Source organism: Gymnogyps californianus, chromosome 22 (assembly GCF_018139145.2).
Source record: "Gymnogyps californianus isolate 813 chromosome 22, ASM1813914v2, whole genome shotgun sequence".
Lineage (NCBI taxonomy): Eukaryota > Metazoa > Chordata > Aves > Accipitriformes > Cathartidae > Gymnogyps > Gymnogyps californianus.
This window is the reverse complement of record NC_059492.1, coordinates 2,028,654-2,048,869: the sequence shown is the minus strand read 5'-3', so window position 1 is coordinate 2,048,869 and position 20,216 is coordinate 2,028,654. Positions and strand designations below refer to the sequence as shown.

General features: G+C 59.0%; 1 protein-coding gene across 1 annotated transcript in view; it reads right to left on the bottom strand.

Annotated features, from left to right (window-relative positions):
- SDC3 (syndecan 3) overlaps positions 1 to 20,194 on the bottom strand; it is a 44,882-nt gene extending 24,688 nt beyond the window's left edge. The window contains exon 1 of the mRNA XM_050909696.1: positions 20,108 to 20,194. Coding sequence (XP_050765653.1) covers positions 20,108 to 20,194 — 87 coding nt within the window. The remainder of the gene's footprint in view (positions 1 to 20,107) is intronic.
- Between the last annotated feature and the right edge of the window lie 22 nt (positions 20,195 to 20,216).

Here is a 20,216-nt window from a genome sequence, read left to right as displayed (position 1 = left end):
CCAGCCCCTCAGGGTGACCTGCCCAGTGTCACCCAGGGGGGACACCACTGTCACCCAGGAGGCCCCAACCTCTAATTGCAAGACCCCCAATGGCTCGTTTCCCCCCTCCTCCAAACCCCACCACCTCCCTTCATCCCTCCTGTCTCTGCAGCTTTATCTTCCTTAAGCCGATTGCCGGTGCTGCCGCCGGTGCTGGGGCCGCCCGCGGTGAACCTCCGGTGTGCCGCCGGCTCGCCAGCCGCCAGGTGAAGGAGGCAGCGCTTTGTGGGTTGCAGCGGGAGCCTGCCTGCGAGGATTAGAGGGAATTATAGCCACTGCTTAAACGCGGTGGTGGCAGCGAGCCTGAGCAAGGCGGGAGCCAAGGTGCCACCCAAGAGCGGTCCCCAGCCAAGAGCAACCTCCCCAGGGCTCCCCTTTGAGCGCGGGGAGAGAGGTCCTCTTATTCTCCATCTTATTCCCAACCACGGCAGGCGGGTCTGATCCAAGCCTTCCCTAAACACAGGTGGGAGATGCCCACGGGGTGTTTTCCCTCCCTGTTTCGATGAGCACGTACATGCCTGGCTCCAAACTCGTCCCCCGAAGGCGGCATCCATCCCTGCCATCCCCAGCAGTCTCAAAACGAAGTGTTTCCCCCAAGCCGGGCACAGCCATTCCCTCCGCAGCCAAGGGGGAGGCATGGGGATGTACCGAGGGGAGTTCTCCCCATGTGGGTGAGCCCCTCACTGGGGCATCCCCGGGACGGGTGCTGCGGGAGGCTGTCCCCAACGTGGGTACAGGGCTGTGGGGATCAGCTCAGGGCTTGCAGGGAGCTGAGCCAGGGTCTGCTCCTGCAGGGACCAGATGGCTCAAGGGAGCCTAATCCTGCCTGGCGCGGGCGAGGAGAGGTCTGGGACCTCCGGGCAGCCAGCTTGTGGAGTGGAAAAGCCGCAGGGGGTAGGAAGGTCCCAAACCAAGGGACAGTACCGAAACATGGGCACTTTGGAGGGGGACGGGCCGTGGGCTGGGGGCTGCTGACAGCTCTGCAATGCTCTCGGGGGGTTAATCCCCTCCCTGTGCAATGATGCAACAAGAAAGCTAAGGGAAAGGTCCCCAGCAAAACCGGGTTTAACACTCCCATATTGCTGCCCCGGGCGCATTTTCAGTGCTGGTTGCATATGGCATGCATCTTCTCCATACGCCAGGAGCTGAGGCCACGGCAGGCTCTGGCCATGCACCCCACGTCCTTCGAAGGAAAAGCAGCCTTTGAGCCTGAAGGAGCTGTATAAAACCCTCTGACGTGATGATTGCACGGTTCTTTCTAGGCTTAAAACCTACCAACCAAGGTAAGTCCCACCAGATCTGTGTCTTGGGATGGCACAGCGGAGACGGGAGCTGCTGGAAATGGGTGGGAGGCAGTGGGGCCAGATCCAGGCTTGGTCCCCTCTTGCCACATTTCCCACCATGGATTAAAAAAATCCCCCGATTTTCTCTCCCTAATTACGACCAGGAAAAGTTTGCCGCACCAGGGAGCGCGGTCTCTGTGCTCCGGCTCCTAATTACAATGCAGAGCGTGCAAAATACAGGTCAGCCGGTGCTATTATTACATACCTGGATGGTTTCCATTAATTAAGGGGGAAAAAAAAGGAAAGCTGCGGAGGGAGATGTGCAACACAGGAGCCTGAAGCGATGGATGTAAAAATACCCCGTGCAGGGACGAGCCGTGGGTGACTCACGGGGACTTGGCAAAGCGCGGCCAGCACCGGGATGCCGAGCAGATGGGCTCCAAAGATGGACTGGTGGCACGTCCGCATCTGCGATGGCTCCATGGGTGATGCTGCCACGGGCCTCCCAGCTGGGGATAATGGGGGTTTTGGGGTGTCTTTGTGTCCCGGCATGTGCATCCCACCGTTACTGGTAATGCATGGAGGAGGAGAAGGGTGTTACACGATGCGCAGGCTGAGCGGCGGGTGCTGTGTGGAGGCGGGTGGGCGAGGGGAAGAGTGAGATGCTCTCCCTAACGTCGAATCCCCGACAGCACAGAAACACCCATCGGTTGGAGCAGAGGGAGTCTCCGCTCCCACCAGCATCGCTTAGGGATGCTGCTCACGGGCTTCACACCGCAGCACTGGGACCCTTCAGAACCCTCTGTGTGCACCCAGACGGGCACCCTGTGAGCAGCATTTGGGTTTACAGGGCTCCCAGGAGCCTCTTTACACCCTCCTCTTCCTCACCCTTCCCAAGCAATACAGGCCAGCTCCGGCTCCCACTTTGGGCTGGCTCTCCGTAGCCCCACAAAAAAATGAGGACGTTATTTTTTTGTCCCCCAAACCTCCGACCCGAAGCCTCATTTCAGGCGGGCATGTTGAAACGCTCCCTCCAGCCAAGCACTGGCGCTGCCAGACTGCTGTTCCCTGCCTGCTTAGATAACAGCCCTTTGCTAAACAATGAAAACGCAAGGAAAAGAGCAATTACCCTTTATAAAAGCCAGCCAAGCGCAACCCCAACCCTCCCACCCGTCTACCAGGCTGGGCCAGTCCTAGCACCGAGATGCAGGCGGGAACCAGCAGCATAGATTTGGTCCCCGTGACCTGGCAGGTCCCCTCCTCTACCAGGGCAAAACCCTTCCCTGCAGCGGGGGAAAGGCTTTGGGATGCTTGGCGAGCCACATCCCAGCTCGTTCAATGCTAGGAAGGGGAACCGGCAGCCATCAGGCCCCCGATCGCAGTATTTTAGCTCGTATCCCCTCCTTAATTTTCAGTGGAATAGGGAGGACAATGTTTAATTGTGTTGTGGGAAGAAGAAAATGATCTCACGGCTGTTCGTGGAAGAAAAGGTTTCAGCTGGAAATGCCTGCGTGCCAAGGGAAATCACCCACCGACGGAGGTGGGACACGGGAACCGGCCACGCCACACCTCAAATCTCTTTTCCGTGAGGTTTCCGATGGGGAGCGGCAAGGGCTCGGCCCTCCCCAGGACCGGCACAGACGGGATGAGCTCAGCACGGTTATTTGGGGACATGGGGACATAGCCCAGGGACCACGAGCCAGGCTGAAAACCTCTTCTGCTTTCGGGCGCGTGATGCCCTTCCCAGCCGGAGCAGCCAGGGTGACTCAGGAGGCAGAAATCCCCCTGGTCCGAGGCCACCATCGTGTCACCTCCTTCCACGGGCACAAGGCCACCACCGTTCACCCGTCTCCATGGGGAACACCTCCGTGGAGTGAGTTGTCCCACTGCGGGGGATATTGGCACAGGTCAGATGCACCGTAACTATTTTATCCCCCCCCCCAAAGAGACTAAGAAGAAATCTGGACCCCCCCAAAATAGCCCCCGGGGAGCACAGGATGGCTTCGGTGAGCCAGGGCGCTGTCACCGTGCCAGGGGATGCTCCACCGAAACCGCAGGAGAGGCAGCCAGGGTAGTAAAAAGCCTCTTAATGACCACAAAAAGCAATTGCGGGATTTTTTATTTTATTTTGTTTCTTAAATGCCACTTCATTTTCTGGGATTGGCTTAATTGTGGTCATTAAGGTGGCGAGGGGAATGCTGAGCCTCCAAGGGATGGGCTGGGGCGAGGAGAGGAGGGCTATGGGGACAGATCTCAGCCCCTTTGCTTTTAGAGGGAAGATCTTCCAGCCCTACAAACCATCCCCCTTCTCCCAACCACCCCCTCGGCTGCTGGCTCCTCTCCCTCCCAGCCACTGCCTCAGTTTCCCCATCCCCTAACCAAGGAGCGGTGCGTCCTCCACATGCTGAGGCAGAGACGCTTGGTGGGACCCGAGACCTTCCCAGCCACGAGCTCCAAGAGCACAGAAATTGTCACCATTAAGGGGGATTTTCTCTGCAGTTTCCAAGCACGCCGGGTCAGCAACACGGAGAAGGGGTGCCGGAGCAGGCGGAGGGGCCGCATCCTGCCCCCACGGTGAGGGCAGGCAGCAGGGCCCCCAGAGCTGGGTGGTCCCCTATGTTTTAACAGCTCTTTGAGTGTTTTGCGCAAACCCCACCAACAGTGGCACGTGGGAACTCGCTTTCTGAAGCGGCTCGTGATGCACCAGCCTGTAACACTCCGAAAATCCCTGCCGCCTCCCCCCACAAGCTGCCCCTCCTCGGATGCGGGGAGCCCACCCGAAGGCATCGCTCCCAGCCATGGGAGGGCTCTCAGCATCATTTTTAGGAATGCAGGAAGCATCCAGGTCCAGGCTGCACGGCAATCATGAAAATGGCAATAAATGCATTAAAAAACAGGGGGTGGGGGGGTGGGGATGCTTCATTCGTGCCATGTTTAAGTGGCAGGGAAAGGAGAAAAGCTATCGCTGTCCTGACGCCGTGAGAACCACCGCCTATCTGCTCCTGAAACCGTTACGGTTCGGTTATTGGAGGCCTGTTGCCCCTCCTGATCTGTTCTCATGCTGAGCCACAGCTAATGAACCTCCTAATAATGATTAATCACTAATATACTAGAGCCTCTTGCATGCACCTGGAGGTTAATGCCGACTCCCCCTCCCCAACGGCAGGTCCCCCAAACCGCTGGCGAAAAAATGAAGGAGCCTTTTTCCCAGGCAGCCCTTTTCCTTATGGCATTTAATTAGGAATAATTACTCAAGGGTGGTGCTTTGCTGACCGCTAGCCTGAGCAGTAGGACGGGGGGTTTGCAAGCTTGCCTGTATTCAACGGCAAGGCGTTTCTGCCCACCTTCCCCGGAGTTGTCATGGAAATTGTAATGGATGTTGATTAAGATGCTGCGCTTGCCAAATGCAAACCTGCCGCAATTTTCAGAGGGACTCCAGCCTGAAGGAGATTAGCCGGAGTAATCCTGCGCTGGGTTAAAGGGGAATCGTTGGAGGGAGACCCAGCCCCTTGATGGGGATGGAGAGAGACGAGAGATGCCCCAAGTCCGCCCAGACAAGCTTCATGCTTTGCAAATGCAGCTTTAAAGGGATTTTTCTGCCCTATCACTAGGAGGAATTAAAAAACCCCAAAACATTGGGAAGCAGGGAGCCAGGGTGGGATCCACCAGCAACTGCCGCCAGAAGTGCCCGGCACAGGCAGGGATGGAGGCAGGGAGCTCAGCACCCATCCCAGGAGCGGAGGGGAGAGGTTTCATCTCACTTTCCCCACCCGGTTGGACCGGGAGGCAATCCCAAAGCTTCATCCCAAAACTGCAGACCCACGAGCATCTGCTGTTCACCCCAGAGATGGAAACAGGACTGGACCCACCCGCAGGGCCCCAGCACGAGCCCCACGGAGGGGACAGAGAGCAAGGTATTGCTCAGAGCCGCCTGAGCCCGCAGTCATGCGAGTGGCCATAAATAGACCCGATTTACATATGTAGGATGGAGCCCGCCACGCCAGCGCGGCCACGACCTACTTTCCTGCCGCCCCAGCAGGACGTGGGCACGTTTGGGGGCTGCGGCGGGCTCAGCTCGGCCCCCCCAGAGCAGCCCACCCCCCCCCCCACGAAGAGCAGAAATAAGTTGGGAGTCCCGCTCTTGACGCTTCCCTGGGTTTTCGCACCCAAAATGGCAACTCCCGGGGGATGCGACGGCTGCTCGCGCCTCCGAAGCGCTGCTGGCGTCGATACCTACGGGAAGGGACTGGTGGGCTCAGAGCATCCGTCGGGTTTAATCACACGCTCACTGCGACTCACTCTGGAGCTCTGAGCAAGCTCAGGACCCGGTTCCCACACGTGTCACAAGCTGTGGGGGCTCAGCTCCTGCACGTCTCTGTCTCCGGGTCCTCACTGCCATTCCAGAGTCCGCCAGCACAAGGCTCTTGCAAGATGGGGCACATGGTATAAAGACCCCCACGCACCCTCTACATGCTATTTTTAATTTTATAAGCCTTTTTGCAACACTGAGCATAAAGCAATAAGCTTTTACCGATGCCTCTGGGATGCTCCTTCCCTTAAGGACCGCAGAAACCGATTGGTTTCCTTACGAACACGGCTTTTTCCATTAAGAAAAAAAAACCCAAAACATAATCCACCGCTGCTGAGCATCTTCCCGCTCGCAGGCGTTTCAGCAGCGTTCACTTGCAGGTCTGAATTGGGGACGGCACCAGGAAGTCCCCGAGGGGAGAAATGCCGATATTTATTTCACACCCTGTTGTTTCCCTCAGCCTGAGCGGCTCTCAGCAAATATCCAGGCAGGAAGGAGGTTTCTGCTCTTTCTACACTAGCAAAGATTCAAAGCAGCTTTAGCCTTCTGGTGGAAATATCCCTTCCTGACACATTTTGTGTTATTTGTTCAGAGCTATTCAGGGCTTCCAGTCTCTGCTGTCGAAGAAAAACTTAGTATTGTAGAGGGAAAATAAAAACCACCTCAACCAGCTCTCAGATATAGCCCCTGGAAGCAGGTGAGGAACAACCAACCAATGCAAGAGGAAGGTGTTTCACTGCATCTGAGGCCTCTTTCTTCCATCCAGAGTAGTTTGCTTTAGGGCTTAGTGGCTGAAAGCATGAGAGGAAGAGACAAAAGGAAAGAGAGAAATGTTCTGCCCACCCACGGACGGTTGAGAGGGGAAGAAAGAAGAGAAACCTCTTCCTTCTGAGGGTGGGCGGTCAGTGCACCGTCAAGTGTGCCAGCATCCCCATGGCAGGACTGTCAAATGTACCTGCGTCCCTGTGCAGGGACGGGTACGAGCTTCCCTGTGGGGAGACTGTCAAACATACCAGCATCCCTGCACGGGGATGGGCACCGGCATCCCTGCAAGGGCACTGTCAAACATACCAGAATCCCCGCACGGGGACAGGCACTGGCATCCCCACACAGGGACGAGTCCCAACATCCCTGCACAGGGGACTGTCAAAGGCACCAGCATCCTCGCGCGGGGACTGTCCAACATACCAGCATCGCTGCACGGGGACGGGTACCAGCATCCCCAGGCAAATACCACCCAACTACACCCAGGACCCAGCCTCACCACCTTGAGCCCTGCAAATCTTCTCACCCACAACCCAAAAGCCATCAGACCAGGAGGAAAATTAAAGCAGAGAGAACTCCATCCCAGGGCACCGGGACGCTTGTGGCTCCCTGGCAGCCGCCAGCAGGAGAAGCCATGGGGCTTGTTTCACCCCATGCTCAGCTTGCTCTCCTGGGGAGATGTTTCTGGCCTCTCTACAGAGCGAGGAAGAACCTCTCCGCACAGTGACCATCTCCCACCACACACCGTGTTTTCCTCAAAGCCTCAGCTCCAGGAGTCAAGGAATTCGCCTTGTGCTTGGAAAAGTATTTCCAGCTCTTAAGTCAGCAGGCAAAGCTTGAAAACGGGACCCTGAGAAGCTCTCCCAGCCCAGTGGGTGAAGGAAACGGACCCAAAATTTTGGTTTCACAAAATGGGAAGATTTTCATGCGGGTTTCACTACTGGTGCGATCGCATGGGAAAGGCACGTCGTTGCAAAAATGAACGCAAAAAGGTCAAGACATTTATTAGCCTGACACACCAACTGACCCTTCATTTTCAAGTCAAAACAGGCCAGTTTCTCTTCATAACAGGTTCTTTTTTTTTTTTTTCCCCCCAGGAAACACTTTCCTACACTTCAGCGGGACCGTCAGCTCCAGGAAAATGTGACTTTCCAGGTCACCCTCCCTCCCGCCGCAGGCAGGACCCGCTGCCGCCCCCAGGCAGCGCCCGCCCAATGCCCTCCTGGCCGTTTCACCCAGATCTGCTCTTCCTCCCCGGATTTCCCCTCCTGGGATTTTCTTTCCTCTTTCTCATACAAGCGAGGTTCAAGCCGTGCCGTGCCAGGCGCTCGGTCCCACAGCCACCCGGCCAGGGTGTGCAAACCCTCAGAACTCTTTGCCAAGACAAGCCCTGGTCCCCAGAACCTTCGGTAATGCAAAATGCCACGACGCCAGGCGCTGTGGCAGAGATAGCCCCAACCCGCGCCCGGTGCTGGACCACAACCACAGTGGACCCTGAACCTCCATCTTCTTGCCCCAGAGAAGCAGCCATGCTCCTCAGTCAGGTCAAAACCTTTGCAGAAGGAAAGAGAAAAGTCATGAAAACCCACTAAACCACTGATTTTCAGGCAGGGAAGTACAAGCCTTGAGCAAACGAGTGTGACCCTCAAGCCCTGCTGCCTGCAAGAGAACTGGGGATTTTTTCCCCTGGAAGATACTGGGTCAAACAAAGTAACATCGAAATTCCACTTATCCCCAGGATTTGGCCTGTTTCTCCGGAGCGCCTGTTTTCCCTCATGTCCCACCCCATCCTCGCCCCTGCCGCAGCCCGGGGAGGGGAAGGACCCGTTCGCAGATGATAAATCCCACTGCAGCCAGCCAAGGCGCCGGGGAAGTTCAAGCTCAGGGCTTCCCTAATTAACAGCGTCCAGAGACACGCAGGAGGCACCGATCCCGCTCTGGCATCGCTGCAAACACCAAAAAGAAGAAGGAACCCAATTAACTTCTCGGTGCCCTTTCATTTTAAGTCAAGACTGAGTTTTTAACATGCTTGGGAGAGCCACAAGATCGGGTTTTCAGACCGGTCTGGTACTCCTGGTTATGGGAGGCAGGGGTTAGACCTTGTCCCATCCTCCAGAGCTACCGAGATGGGAGAGCAGGAGGCAGGGAGCCTGCAACCCTGGCTGAGGATGGGAAGCACTTGGAAAAGAGCTGGAATAACACACAAACTGTGTTGTTGGGGTTTTGGGTGGTTTTTTTTTTTTCCTCTAATTGCTCTTGCTATTTTAACCGAGACAGACATTTCCTTGACGATTTTCAAGGGCTATAAATGTTTTATGTCCCTTTCCTCTACGCTCAGGCAGCAACTTTTGCTGATGCTCGGCGTAAGCAAGACCCGGAGCGGAGCAGCTGGGTGCTGCCAGGGACCTGGACACCAGCTGCAGGGAGAGGATCCAGCCCCGTATCCGCATGGAAAGTCATCATCCCCCCCCACATCGTGTCCTCTCCTTCCCCCCCATTCCTAGAAGGAGATCCCACCGCCCGGCCTCCGTGCAAGATGTCTTTCTGCTGCAGAAAACTATATATAGTGCCTAAAGCCTTTGGGGGCTTTGCTGCTCGCTGAGATATTTATAGCTGGAGGCAAACTCCGACTGTACTCGCTGGGAGCAGCTGGAGTTGCACCGGGAGAGGCAGGATCTGGCCCATCCGTGCCTGCAGCAGGGGAGTGGGCGCTGGGGTGAGCATCCCACCCGGCAGCCAGGATTGGCCCCAAAACCACCAGTCTCCTGCACCGCTGTGGGAGAGAAAGTGTGGGATGCTCACGCTGCCGAGGCTCAGGGGGTTTTGGGGAGAGATTGGGACTTTTTTGGCCAACTCTGGAGCAAAGAGGATGAGCCGCAGAGCTGAGAGGCTCAGGAACAGCCCAGCCACTGGTCTGCGGCTCCTATCTAAAAAAGCAGGCGCCCAACCCAACTCATTTCACCAAAAGCATTTCCCAGGGGATGGGAAATTCACCCCATGCGGCCCCTCGTCTGCTCCGAGCATCCAAAGTGAAGCAGGAGGGAAGAAACGGTCCCTTCTCCCCAAACCTCGGCGTCCAGCCCTGCTCCTCTCACACACCCGGCTGGGGGAGGGCTCGCACAGCCTAATTGCTGGCAGCTTGTCCTCCTCACGTCCTGACTTTAATACAGTCCATCAGGCAAAACACGCCGGCTGAAAGAAGGAAAATAAGGGGGGAGAGGGATGGGGAGGGGGACGCCCAGCTGCCTGCGGGCAGCAGCCATTTCCTGAGCCGGGGGATGCAAAAACCCTGCCAGCATGAGGCAAGCGGGGACGCGGGGCAGGTCGGGAGCGTGGGGGCTTTGCACCCCAATCCTGCCCGGTGGAAAGCAACCGCTCCCTTCCCTGTCCCAGCACCCCCGGCATCGCTAGCGGCATGAAGCTGTCTGGCATGGACTCAGTAATGCTTTTCATCCAGGGGTTACAGCACCGGGATGCACGGGCCCGGGGGATTTAGCCCGGCTGCTTGTGCTGGAGCTGGCGAGAGCAAACGGGGAGTTTGGAGCTGGGTCAGAAGGAAAAAAAAAAAAAAAACCACCCACGTTTGGGTTCCCGGGACCCTCTCCTGTACCGCCGGGTGCTTTGCAGCCAGGATGGCCCCAGCCAGATCCTCAGCCTCGCAGCAGGCTGGTGGGACCCGCAGCCAAAAAGCTCCTTGGAAAAAAAAAAAAAACAACAGAAATAAACTCTTTTTACCAAATATTGTGTCGGAGTCTATACAGAGGAGCCGACGGGGTTGATCTTCCCCAGTCCCTTCGCTGGTGCTTTTAGCCCAGCACAAAACCCAAGTGCTCGAGGGCTGGAAGGGAGCACCCCGAGGAGACAGCCCCCACCATTTAGACCCAAAATGTCACTGTTTAGACCCAAAAACTCACTCTTCTGGCAGGAGGGAGACAGGACACAGAGCCATTGCTTCCTTCAGCCCCAGCCACCCCCTGCCTGCTGCCTTCCCCTTACAGCTGGTGTAATTCCAATTTCCTCTCGGGTCGGGGCGTGTTTGAAGCTAGATTGCTGCATCCAGAGCCCGGCCAGGCTTTTTTTTTTCCCCCCCCATTTCTCCGCACATCAACCGAAAACACCCAAAAGGACGTGCCCCTCGCCAACTATTTCTGGGCCTGGTTTGGGATGCTACAGACACAAATAGAGGTTGGTTGTCTGCAAAGCGAGCCCCAACTTTGGTAAACGGCATCCTTTGCACACATGTCTCTGGCCGGGCGAGCGCGCGCGTGGCAAGGGCGTTCCATGAGCATCCGGGGGATCTGGAGGATTTCATGCTGGCAGAGGGGAACGTCTTGCTCCGAGGAGGCAGACCCCCATGGCGCATCCTCCCTGCTGACTCTTTGCAGCCCCTTTTTACTGCCAGAGTAAGCAGGCGCCGTCCGGTTGAGCTCAGCCCAAAGGCAAGGAGGCACGGCTGCTCCCACGCGGCGGGCGCTGCTGCGGGATGCCACCAACGGAGAAATGTCCGTAGGGATGCGTACGTCCCCGCGAGGGATGATGTGCCAGGGACCGGCCCGAGGGTACCAGGCAATCCCTGCAAACCCAGCCGTGCCCATCCGATCCCCGCGCTGCGTTCAGTGGATTCCCTCTCTCTTCCTCCACGGCAGCAAGAGCCTTCCCTCCTCCTCCTCCAGGCTTTGGCTGGGTGTTTGAAGAGCTCTCGCCATGGAAAATAAAGGGATTCAGGATGCTCCGCAGCCAGGACCTGTTCCCATCTGGGACCAGGCATCCTGGAGGGAGCAGGGCTGCAATGATCCCACCGGCATGGAGAGCATCCACCCACCTCCACACGAACATCCCTGGGGATCACCCACGGTGGCTTTAAGGACATCTACGTAGGGACATTTGGGGATGGTGTGACCCACGCTGCAAGGTCCTGTGCATGGCTTTAAACACCGCAGCCTGGAGATGGGACAGGCACCTTGAGTCGGAGGAGCAGGCATTAATTAGTCCCAACTAAAGGCAAGCGGGCAAAGAGGGAGAACCAGCTGCATCACTCCAATTACAGCACCGAGGGATGTGGCTCATAATTAACAACCCAAAAATCCAGGGGGTCCTGCCCAGCAATGCAAGACCCCGCAGCCCCAACACCCCAACACTGCAGGGGACACCCCAATGCCACAGGGGAAACCCCGAGGAGCCAGGCCAGCTTGCTAACCCTCCCTACAGCCCTCTCCCACAGTCTAATTGCAGCTTGCCAGGCAGCTAACGAGCAAGTTGCACCCAAAACAATTATTTACTGATAAATGGGGAGAAACAGCTCCTTTCAGCGCCAGGAGAAAACAAAAACAACCGATTACGGAGGCTGGGTGCTGCCGGGTGCCGCATCCCAGGCGGCTCTGCTCACCTGAGCATCCCAGCCGGGTGCAGCTCCGACATCTCCGGCACTTGCGGGTCCCCAGGGAGCCGGGTGGGATGACGATGCCCCATGGCCACTGAGCCCAGCACAGGACCCTATTTCATCCCAGCTCACTGCATTTGATGCCTTGAGTCCCTGTTTGATGCCCAGGTCCTCGTTTAAAGCCCCGACTTCCCCATCAGCAAATACGTGTCGGCATGCTCCCTAATTAACACCAGGCTAATTAATGCCAAGATCCCCCCCAGGTTTGCACGGGATGCTTGTAATCGTCCTCTGACAGAGGCAACGGCAGCACCGCACAGGGCGTGAGCCATGCACTCTGGCAGGGCACTGACTTGCAACCACTGGTGGCTAATTAGGGCTTAATTAGCGCTCATCAGTGCCACGGGAGCACAAGGAGTGGGTGCTCCAGGTCGCAGCCCCCTGGCACCCAAGCACACTGCCCGGGCTGGGGTGCACCGAGCTCTTCAGGCCTCAGGAGAAGGGGAGCACCCTGCAAAGCTGATTTATTATATTCTGCATTACTTGTCCCGGAGGAGGAGGCGAGAAAGGGAGCGTGACACCGGCTGGGGACCAAAGCACCCCAAAGTCACGGGGACGCGGTGGCCGTCTCTCCCAGCGCCTCCAAAAAAGGGAACCTCGCGCTCCGAGCAGCTTCCCGGGCGCGGGTTAAAGCATTGCCGGAGCTGCATAAAATCATCCCGTTTCATCAACAAATACCTGGCAGCTCTGGGTTTTTCCACTGGGCCGGAGCCAGGGCTTCGGAGCGGTTTAAGTGCCGGTCCCTGCCTCCTCCCCATGCTCTCCTTAAGTGCCATCTCCCGTGACACTCGGCTCCGGCTCTTAAATACCCTCGTCCCGGTGGCAGGAGATTCCCACGACACCCTCACCTCGCACTGAGCAAACGCACATGCAGCTCGCGCACGAGGGAGAAGGAAAATTAAAGGCTGGATGATGCTACTCGCCAAAAAGCCTCCGAAAGAGGGAAAAAGAGTGCATTATTCCAGCTTCCTCCGATTAATCTTTATGGGGTGCGAAGGAGACGTTTCCCAGCAGCATCTCAGGACACAACAGACATCCCCAGGACAGGCAGCGCCTAGAAAAGTTGTTAGGAGCCCGGTGGACCCAAATTTGCCTTAAATGAGCTGGAAATGGTGGACTGACACCTAGTTTGGGGTAGTAAAGCTCCTTGCATGCTCTGTGCCAGCACCACTTGCTGCCTCTGCAGGGCAAACTGCTCTGGGGTAGGAGAGAAACACAGGGGCTTTCTGTTCAGTTCTAGCTTTCCTTGCAAAAAATAAGAAATAAATAAGATATTTTTTTTTAAATGCCCATTTTGGACCAAAACTCCCACTCTCTTTCCCCAAAATGCAGCCCTCTGCTATATTTTTGACATTTGCTAACGCGAGCATCACTTATAAACCAAGCCAGACTTGTGCTCGGGACCACACGCCCTTCTCAGCAGTTACTCAGCCCAACCAACGCGGCTCATGAAATAGCTTCATTCCCTTCCTCCTCCTCCGGAAAACAGCATTTTTTGGCAAATAAACTGTTTTGCCAACAAGTTGTGCTCCGTGTTGCCTGAGAGACGATGCTTCTCCCCAGCTCCAGCCTCCTCCACCCCGATGGGCCCCGATTCGGGTCCCACATTGGGGCTGCAGCAGTGGGGACACGTGCCCAGGCTCCCCCACGTTGAGTTTTTTCCCCCCCTCTTGCTAAAATAATCCCTGTTTCACCATCGGCCAGGAAAAAGAAGCAGCAGCCCTGAGGTTGCTGCTGTTATTTTTATCTTGAAATAAATAGTTTGAGCCGCGGCCAAGCTGTTCCGAGGGAGGGAGACGCTTTGCATCGTGGCCGCAGAGATGTAAACACACACGGCCTCCGTCTTGGCAGGGGCACATTGCGCGGCCGGGGCAGAGCAAACATCCCGATCCAGACCAGAGAGCGCTGAAATGGCCTGTTCTGGGATGCTGAGGTGGAAAAGGGGGATGCAAGGTTTGGGGAGCATCTCTCCCTGGGTGGGGACCGCAGCGGTACCCATCGCTGTTCACCCCTGAATCGATGCTGTCCCCTCCATCTGCTCAATGCACCGCATGCCCCACCACAGCTGGGTTAAATACTGGTTTAACCAGGACCAGAATTAACTTTTTGAGTCATTTTTAACAAAAAGCCTTGAAAGAACCAGCTCTAAAAATGCTTTCACTTTCCTGACAGCAAAAAGGAGCATCCATGTGCCACCCACGTGACCCCGGGTTCAATCCCACTGCTTCCCAACCACAGCGAGACCCCAAAAAACACGGTTTGGGGGGCAGATGCTGCAACCAGGCTGAGTTTGGCAGCCCCAGGAGCCACCCTCTGCCCGGATCCAGCCACATCCTTCCCCCCTGCCTTGACTCCCAGCAGCTCTCGTCCTGCCCCGCGGGGCTGGGCACAAAGCGGGGGCCTTTGCCCCGCACACTGCTCACAAAGGTCGCCGAAACGCTCCGGAGCTTTGCACGAGAAACTCGGCGTAAATGTCAAATTAATTAACTGGGAAAGATGCATGCGTTGCCACAAAAAGCTCTCTGTTTCGCCCCGCCGCCCTTCCTCCCACCTCCGCTCTCCCCGGAGCTGGGCACTGACTGAGGCTTGTGAAAGCCATGGCCGGGGGAGGCGAAGGACCGCTGGACACTCTGGATGGCGAATATTTTTCCCCCCCTATAAAGCACCTCATCAAGGGAACCGGGAAAAGCACAAAGCGAGGATGGAAAAGCTGGGAAAACCTCTCTGGCAGCCGCCACTCCTCCCTCCACACACGTGTTGCAGCACCGTCTCCAGGGACACGGCCGGCAAGGGACGAGCATCTTCTGCCGGGGCCAGGCTGACACCGCCGGGGTGAAAAACAGAGGCCGGTCCCCCTTTCCGCCCGCGAGAGGCTCGATGGCATCACCCGTTTTGCAGGATAAATCCTTCTCCGGCAGCTCCCCGGGGTCCTGAGCCAAAGGAGCCTTGTGCAGGCGTTAACTGGAGCGGGGAGGATGTGGAGGGAAGGGGGATGCTGAGGGATGCTGAGGGATGCTGAGGGATGCTGAGGGATGCTGAGGGATGCTGAGGGATGCTGAGGGATGCTGAGGGATGCTGAGGACCACAGCTTTGGCAAAGGTACCTGCCCACTGCTCCCAGGGGATGCCAAACCACATGCTGAAGGGGGTTTCTCCCCCCAAATAACTGCTCGCCATCTCCTGAGCGCCGAGGCTGGGTTTGCAGAGACGCCGAGTGCCAGGTTCATGCATCGAGGAGCAGAATAAAAGCAAAAAACACACCTAGAGCCACGCAGGGTGCAAGAATGCGATCGGACCCGCCTCCCTGCCCCACTTCGAGCATGGGGAAAACTCGGTGGGAAGAGGATGTGTGTAAAGAATTAACGCCTCGACTTAAAACTATTTTAAAGTCTTTAAAGGTTCAGGAAGGGAAAGGCTCCCGTCTCCCAGGGCACAGCCCCAGTTTCGGTGCCTTCCCAGCCGGCCAGCCCGGCAGGGTTTGGTACCCAGCTCACGTCGTGCCGGGGATGGGCATTCCCCTGGCCTGGCTGCCGTCTCCCAGGGCTGCCGCATCTCCCTGCTCTTCCAAGGGGAAAAAGGAGCCTTAGGGACGCTTGGGGACTTAACCCCCACTTCGCCTACACCATGCACGGGCAGGGACAGGAGGTGCCAGCAGCCGGAGGACCCTGCACCCCTCAAGAAGCTCTAGGACCCTTTTTTAAAATTATTATTAGTATTATTATTTTTGCTCAGTTTCTCCGTGAACTTGCTTCACCTCTTGCTCATAAGAGGAAGGAGCCGGGTGCTGAGCACAGCTGGGTGGGGAGAGCTGCGCTATCCCTACAAACAGGGCTGAGTCAAACCACTGGGATACCCCAGCTCACACCAGGGAGCTCAAATCCACCCCCCTGGGAGCCAGGAAGAGTCCTAGCAAACTCGTTACATGCCACACAGTTTCACAGCAGAGCACCCACAAACCTCCTAAGGGAAAGACCCCCCCGCAGCCCCAATGCCAGGCTGGCCACCAGGGAGCTGCCGATCCCGGACCATCGGCAAACATCATGGGAACAAGGGTGCCCTGCAAACCCCCAAGCCGCCACGTCGGTACCGGTGGGACCCAGAGCTGCAGGGGATGCTGAAACCCCCAAATCCTCTGCAGCCGGAGGTGGGTGCTCCACCCCAAACCTCTGCAGGGCCGTGGGGCAACTCTGGGTCCCGTGTCCCCCATCATCCCTCCGGACTGAGCCAAGGGTGGATTTTAAGGGATTGCAGGCAGCAAGGGATGCCATACCACACTGACCCTCACCGGGAGAGCCCCATGGAAATGTGTTCCGGGACTAAATCAACATCACCTCCCTGATACCCTAGGAAGCAGAGCAGGATGAGGCCGGCCCAAAGCAGCCCAGCCCCAGAGCCGTCCCAGGCAAAGCTCCAGCAGGGACAGGGACATGAGCAGCCGGGACTTGCGGAAAGGTTACGGCTAATCGACGCTCTCAGTAATTAAGGTGACGAGTTGATCCCTAAGGTTGCGGCTCAGCCAGCCAGCCGGGGCCAAGGCAAAACATCCTTCCCCAGCACGCCGAGGGACTCGGGGTCCCCAAACCGGAGGCATCACACAGGGCTGGCTGGATGCACCCGCTCCCCTGGCATCTCGCCGCAGCCCGGCGCGCGGGCCACCCTCGCTGATTAAAGCTCATCAGCCCGCGCTTTGCCTGCATCTAATTAAGGCGAGCAGTGCTGCCTGGCACTGCCCTCTCCCCCTGCCCGCTCTGTCCCCAAACAGTCCCCGGATGCTACTTGGCTGCCAGCATCCCGGCTCCCCACCGAGGCCCTGCGCAGAGGAGGAGGAAGAGGAAGCGGAAGAGGAAGGAGCGACCCCCCCCAGCCTGCGTGTGGCCTGCGGGATGGGGAGCAGCCAGCTCTCCCGGCTGCACAGAAAACAGCCCGCTCGTGGATTCTCGGGTGTCTAATAAGGGGCTGAGCTCGCCCCCGCCACGGGCACGGCCGATGCGGGGGCTCCTCTCCACCAAGCTGCCTGGATCTCCCAAACAGGTCCAGACCTCGTCCTCTCTCAAAGCGGTCCGTAGCCGGCTCCAAAGCGCTGAGGCAGGAGATGGGGGTCAGCAGGGACGGACAGGGTGAGCTCGCGAGCTTTACAGCCCTGGGGAATCCCGGCCAAAACCAAACCTGCATGTCCACGACACTGTTGGGAAAACCCAGTGCCAGGATCGGGTCTCGCCAGGAGAAGCAGCCCCTGCCCCGCAGCACTCCCACGGAGGCACACAAAGGGTTAAAGAGACCGATCCCAGCGGGACGTTCCCAGCTTCCCCAAACCCCGGGGCCAAGAGGGATCACAGCCATCCCGAGATCAAAGGGAAGCGCCGAGTCCCGGGAGACTTGTTATGGTTCCCAAACGATCCAGCACGCCACATCCCTGTGCCGAGGCCGGCAGCCCCCGTCCCTCCATGCTCCCCGGGGCCGGGGACAGGGAGACGCGGTGCTGGGCCCGTCCCAGGGAGCTCGTGGGCTCGGTGCCAATGGGAGCTGGAGTTATTTGTCCGGTCTCCTCAGTGCAAATTAATTAATTCTCCAAGTGCTGCTCGGGAGAAGGGCTCCCTGGCAGGGAGCAGGATCCGGCACAGGGTTTGCAGACAGCGTTACCCTGTCGCCTGCACAACTGCACCAGGGGGACGGCGGTCCCCAAATCCATCCCCCATCCCATTATCACGGCAGCCGGCTGGGATGCACCAGAGCTGTGCCAAGTCACTGGTTCCCAACCCAGTGACCCCAGGGAGAAGCTGCGACTTTGTCCAACGAGACCGAATGATTTAAAAGCTTCAGCGAAGAGGAGGGGAGGGGAGAGGCCTCGGTCCTCCCCAGGTGAGGATGCCCGATGTCCCCTGGAGCATCCCTCATGGGGGAAAGCAGCCTCCTCCAGCCCCTGCGGGCCCCAGGAGCATCCCAGCATCCCATCACCTCCCATCCCAGCATTTAACAAGCCAGTAACCTTTCCTGCCTAATTATCCTCAGCAAATGCCAGCAACCGCCTGCGTCGCCATCCACCAACCAGCAACTAAAATGCCCCAAATGGGGAAGGGGAAAAGCTTATTTGGGGGGGAGCAAGCACCCATGCAGCCGACCCCATGTCCGCCACGGGTGCTGGAGACGCCAGCACAGCCGCACGCACCTCTCGCCGCCGCGGGCACCCAGTGATGGAGGGGAGCCGCCGGCGGAGCTCGGGCTTCCCTGGATCAATAGCAAAGCGCAATATTCGGCTTCATAAACTGCCCTTTGATCCACCGCGCAAGCGGCCGCGCGGCATCGCCGGGAGCCACAATAGTTATCGCCGCTCGGACGAGTAAATCACGCACCTGATGGTCTTCTCGATAGCGGCTCAGCAGCCTCCTCGGAAACACCGAAGTTGCATCTGCCTCTTCGGGAGGCGAATAACCGCTGCCAGGAAAGCTGGGTGAACAACCCGCACGCACCCACTGCCCCGTAGAAATAGGGTGCCAGCCCACGGCGCCCGCAAAGCAGCACCCCAGGAGGATGGGGGAGAGCTCTGGGTTATTTAATGCAGCAGGTTGCACGCTGGCGAGCAGCCAGGCCCTGGGACTTCTTCCCCTCTTAAAGCAGGAGGAGGAGGAGGCAGCCTTCCTCCCCCCTTGCGCTCTCCCATTTCTCCCGGGCTGTGCTGGTTGCGTTGGAAAAGCATCTTCTGGCTGCAGGAGGATTCTTCCCGGAGAGCATCACCCAACAGCCAGCGCCCCGCAAAGCTGCCCCGGGTCCCCCAAATGCTCCCATAAGCAGCTTGTGGAAGAGCAAGCGCAGGGCAGGGTGCAGGCAGGGCAGGGTGCAGGCAGGGCAGGGTGCAGGCAGGGCAGGGTGGCTCCAACGAAGGGTTTCCCAGCCGGAGCGCGCCGGCGGTGGGGAGAAGCAGTTTTGGAAGCGCCACGGGAAACCACAGACCCTTTCGTCCTGCTGACATCGAAATCCTCTCCTGTGAGCAGGGCTGGGAAAACCTCCCGGGAAGAGCTCGGGCAGAGAGGGGCAATGCCTGTGCAGGCAAGGGGCGAGCAGCAGGCAGGGCTTGCCTGCACCTACCCCTATCCATCCCGTAAGGGGTTGGAGATGCAAGAGAGATTCCCGGGGGCAGGCAGCGGGGCAGGCAGGGCTCGGTGCCTGCAGGGACAGGGCAAAAACCCCCCAAGTTTCTTCTGCCACGGAAAAGCGGGAGCGGGCAGGAGCAGGATTTGCCTCCCTCTCCCCCCTTGCAGGATTATTTTTAAGGCGTGTTTCCCTACGACCTTCAAATGGCATCTGCCTGCATCCCCCTCCCCACGCACACGGCAGGGCCCCGGCACCCTGCCTGCCCCCCGCCTGCCTGCTCCTGCCGGCCTTGCCCAGCCCTGCCTGCACCCCTGGGCTGAGCCCCTGCCCCAGCACTGCCCCGGGGGGTGCTCAGGGGAGGGGGCACCCCTGGGGGGGGGGCACCGCCTCCTGCCTGCGCTGCTCGCTGGGGGTCTGCGGCTTTGGGGGGGCTGTGCAGGCAGGGAGGGGCTGGCGCGGAGCAGGGTGCGGGGGAGCGCAGCCCCTGGGGAGCTGGGTGCCCGTCCCCCCCCCAGCAGGGTGCGAGCCCCAGGGTGGGCGGCGCAGTCCCAGAGCCCCCCCCAGCCACCCAGCAAGGTGCCGGCCCGACCCCACCCGAGCAGCGTGCCGGGTCCCCACTACTCTCCGCAGGGTGCCGGCGCCGGGACACCCCTCCACGCCGGGTGCGGGTCCCAGGGCAGGGTGCCGCCCCCCCCCCCCCCGGCAGCCTGCCGCCGCCAGCCCCCTACCCTCCCCGGCCGGCTGCCGCTCCCTCTCGCACGGTGCCGGTCCACGCACGATACCGATACCGGTCCCACGGCCCCAGCCCGGTGCGGGTGCCCCCGACCCGCTGCCGGTCCACGCACGATACCGATACCGGTCCCACGGCCCCAGCCCGGTGCGGGTGCCCCCGACCCGCTGCCGGTCCACGCACGATACCGATACCGGTCCCACGCCCCAGCCCGGTGCGGGTGCCCCGACCCGCTGCCGGTCCACGCACGATACCGATCCCAGTTCCAGCACCCCGATCCGGTCCCAGCCCCCCCCCCCCCCACCACCACCACCACCGCCCGGGACCAGTCCGTGCGCGATGCCGGTCCCACCCCCCCCACCACCCGTCGCCGGTCCACGCACGCTGCCGATGCCGGTCCCGCCGTGCCCCCCGCCCGGTGCCGGTGCCGGTGCCGGTGCCGGCCGCACTCACCAGCGCGGCGCGGGCGCTCAGCAGCAGCAGCAGCACGGCGAGGCTCCGCAGCCCCCGGGGCGCCGGCGGCGGCACCTCCCCGGGCATCTTCCTGCCGCAAGGACGGCTG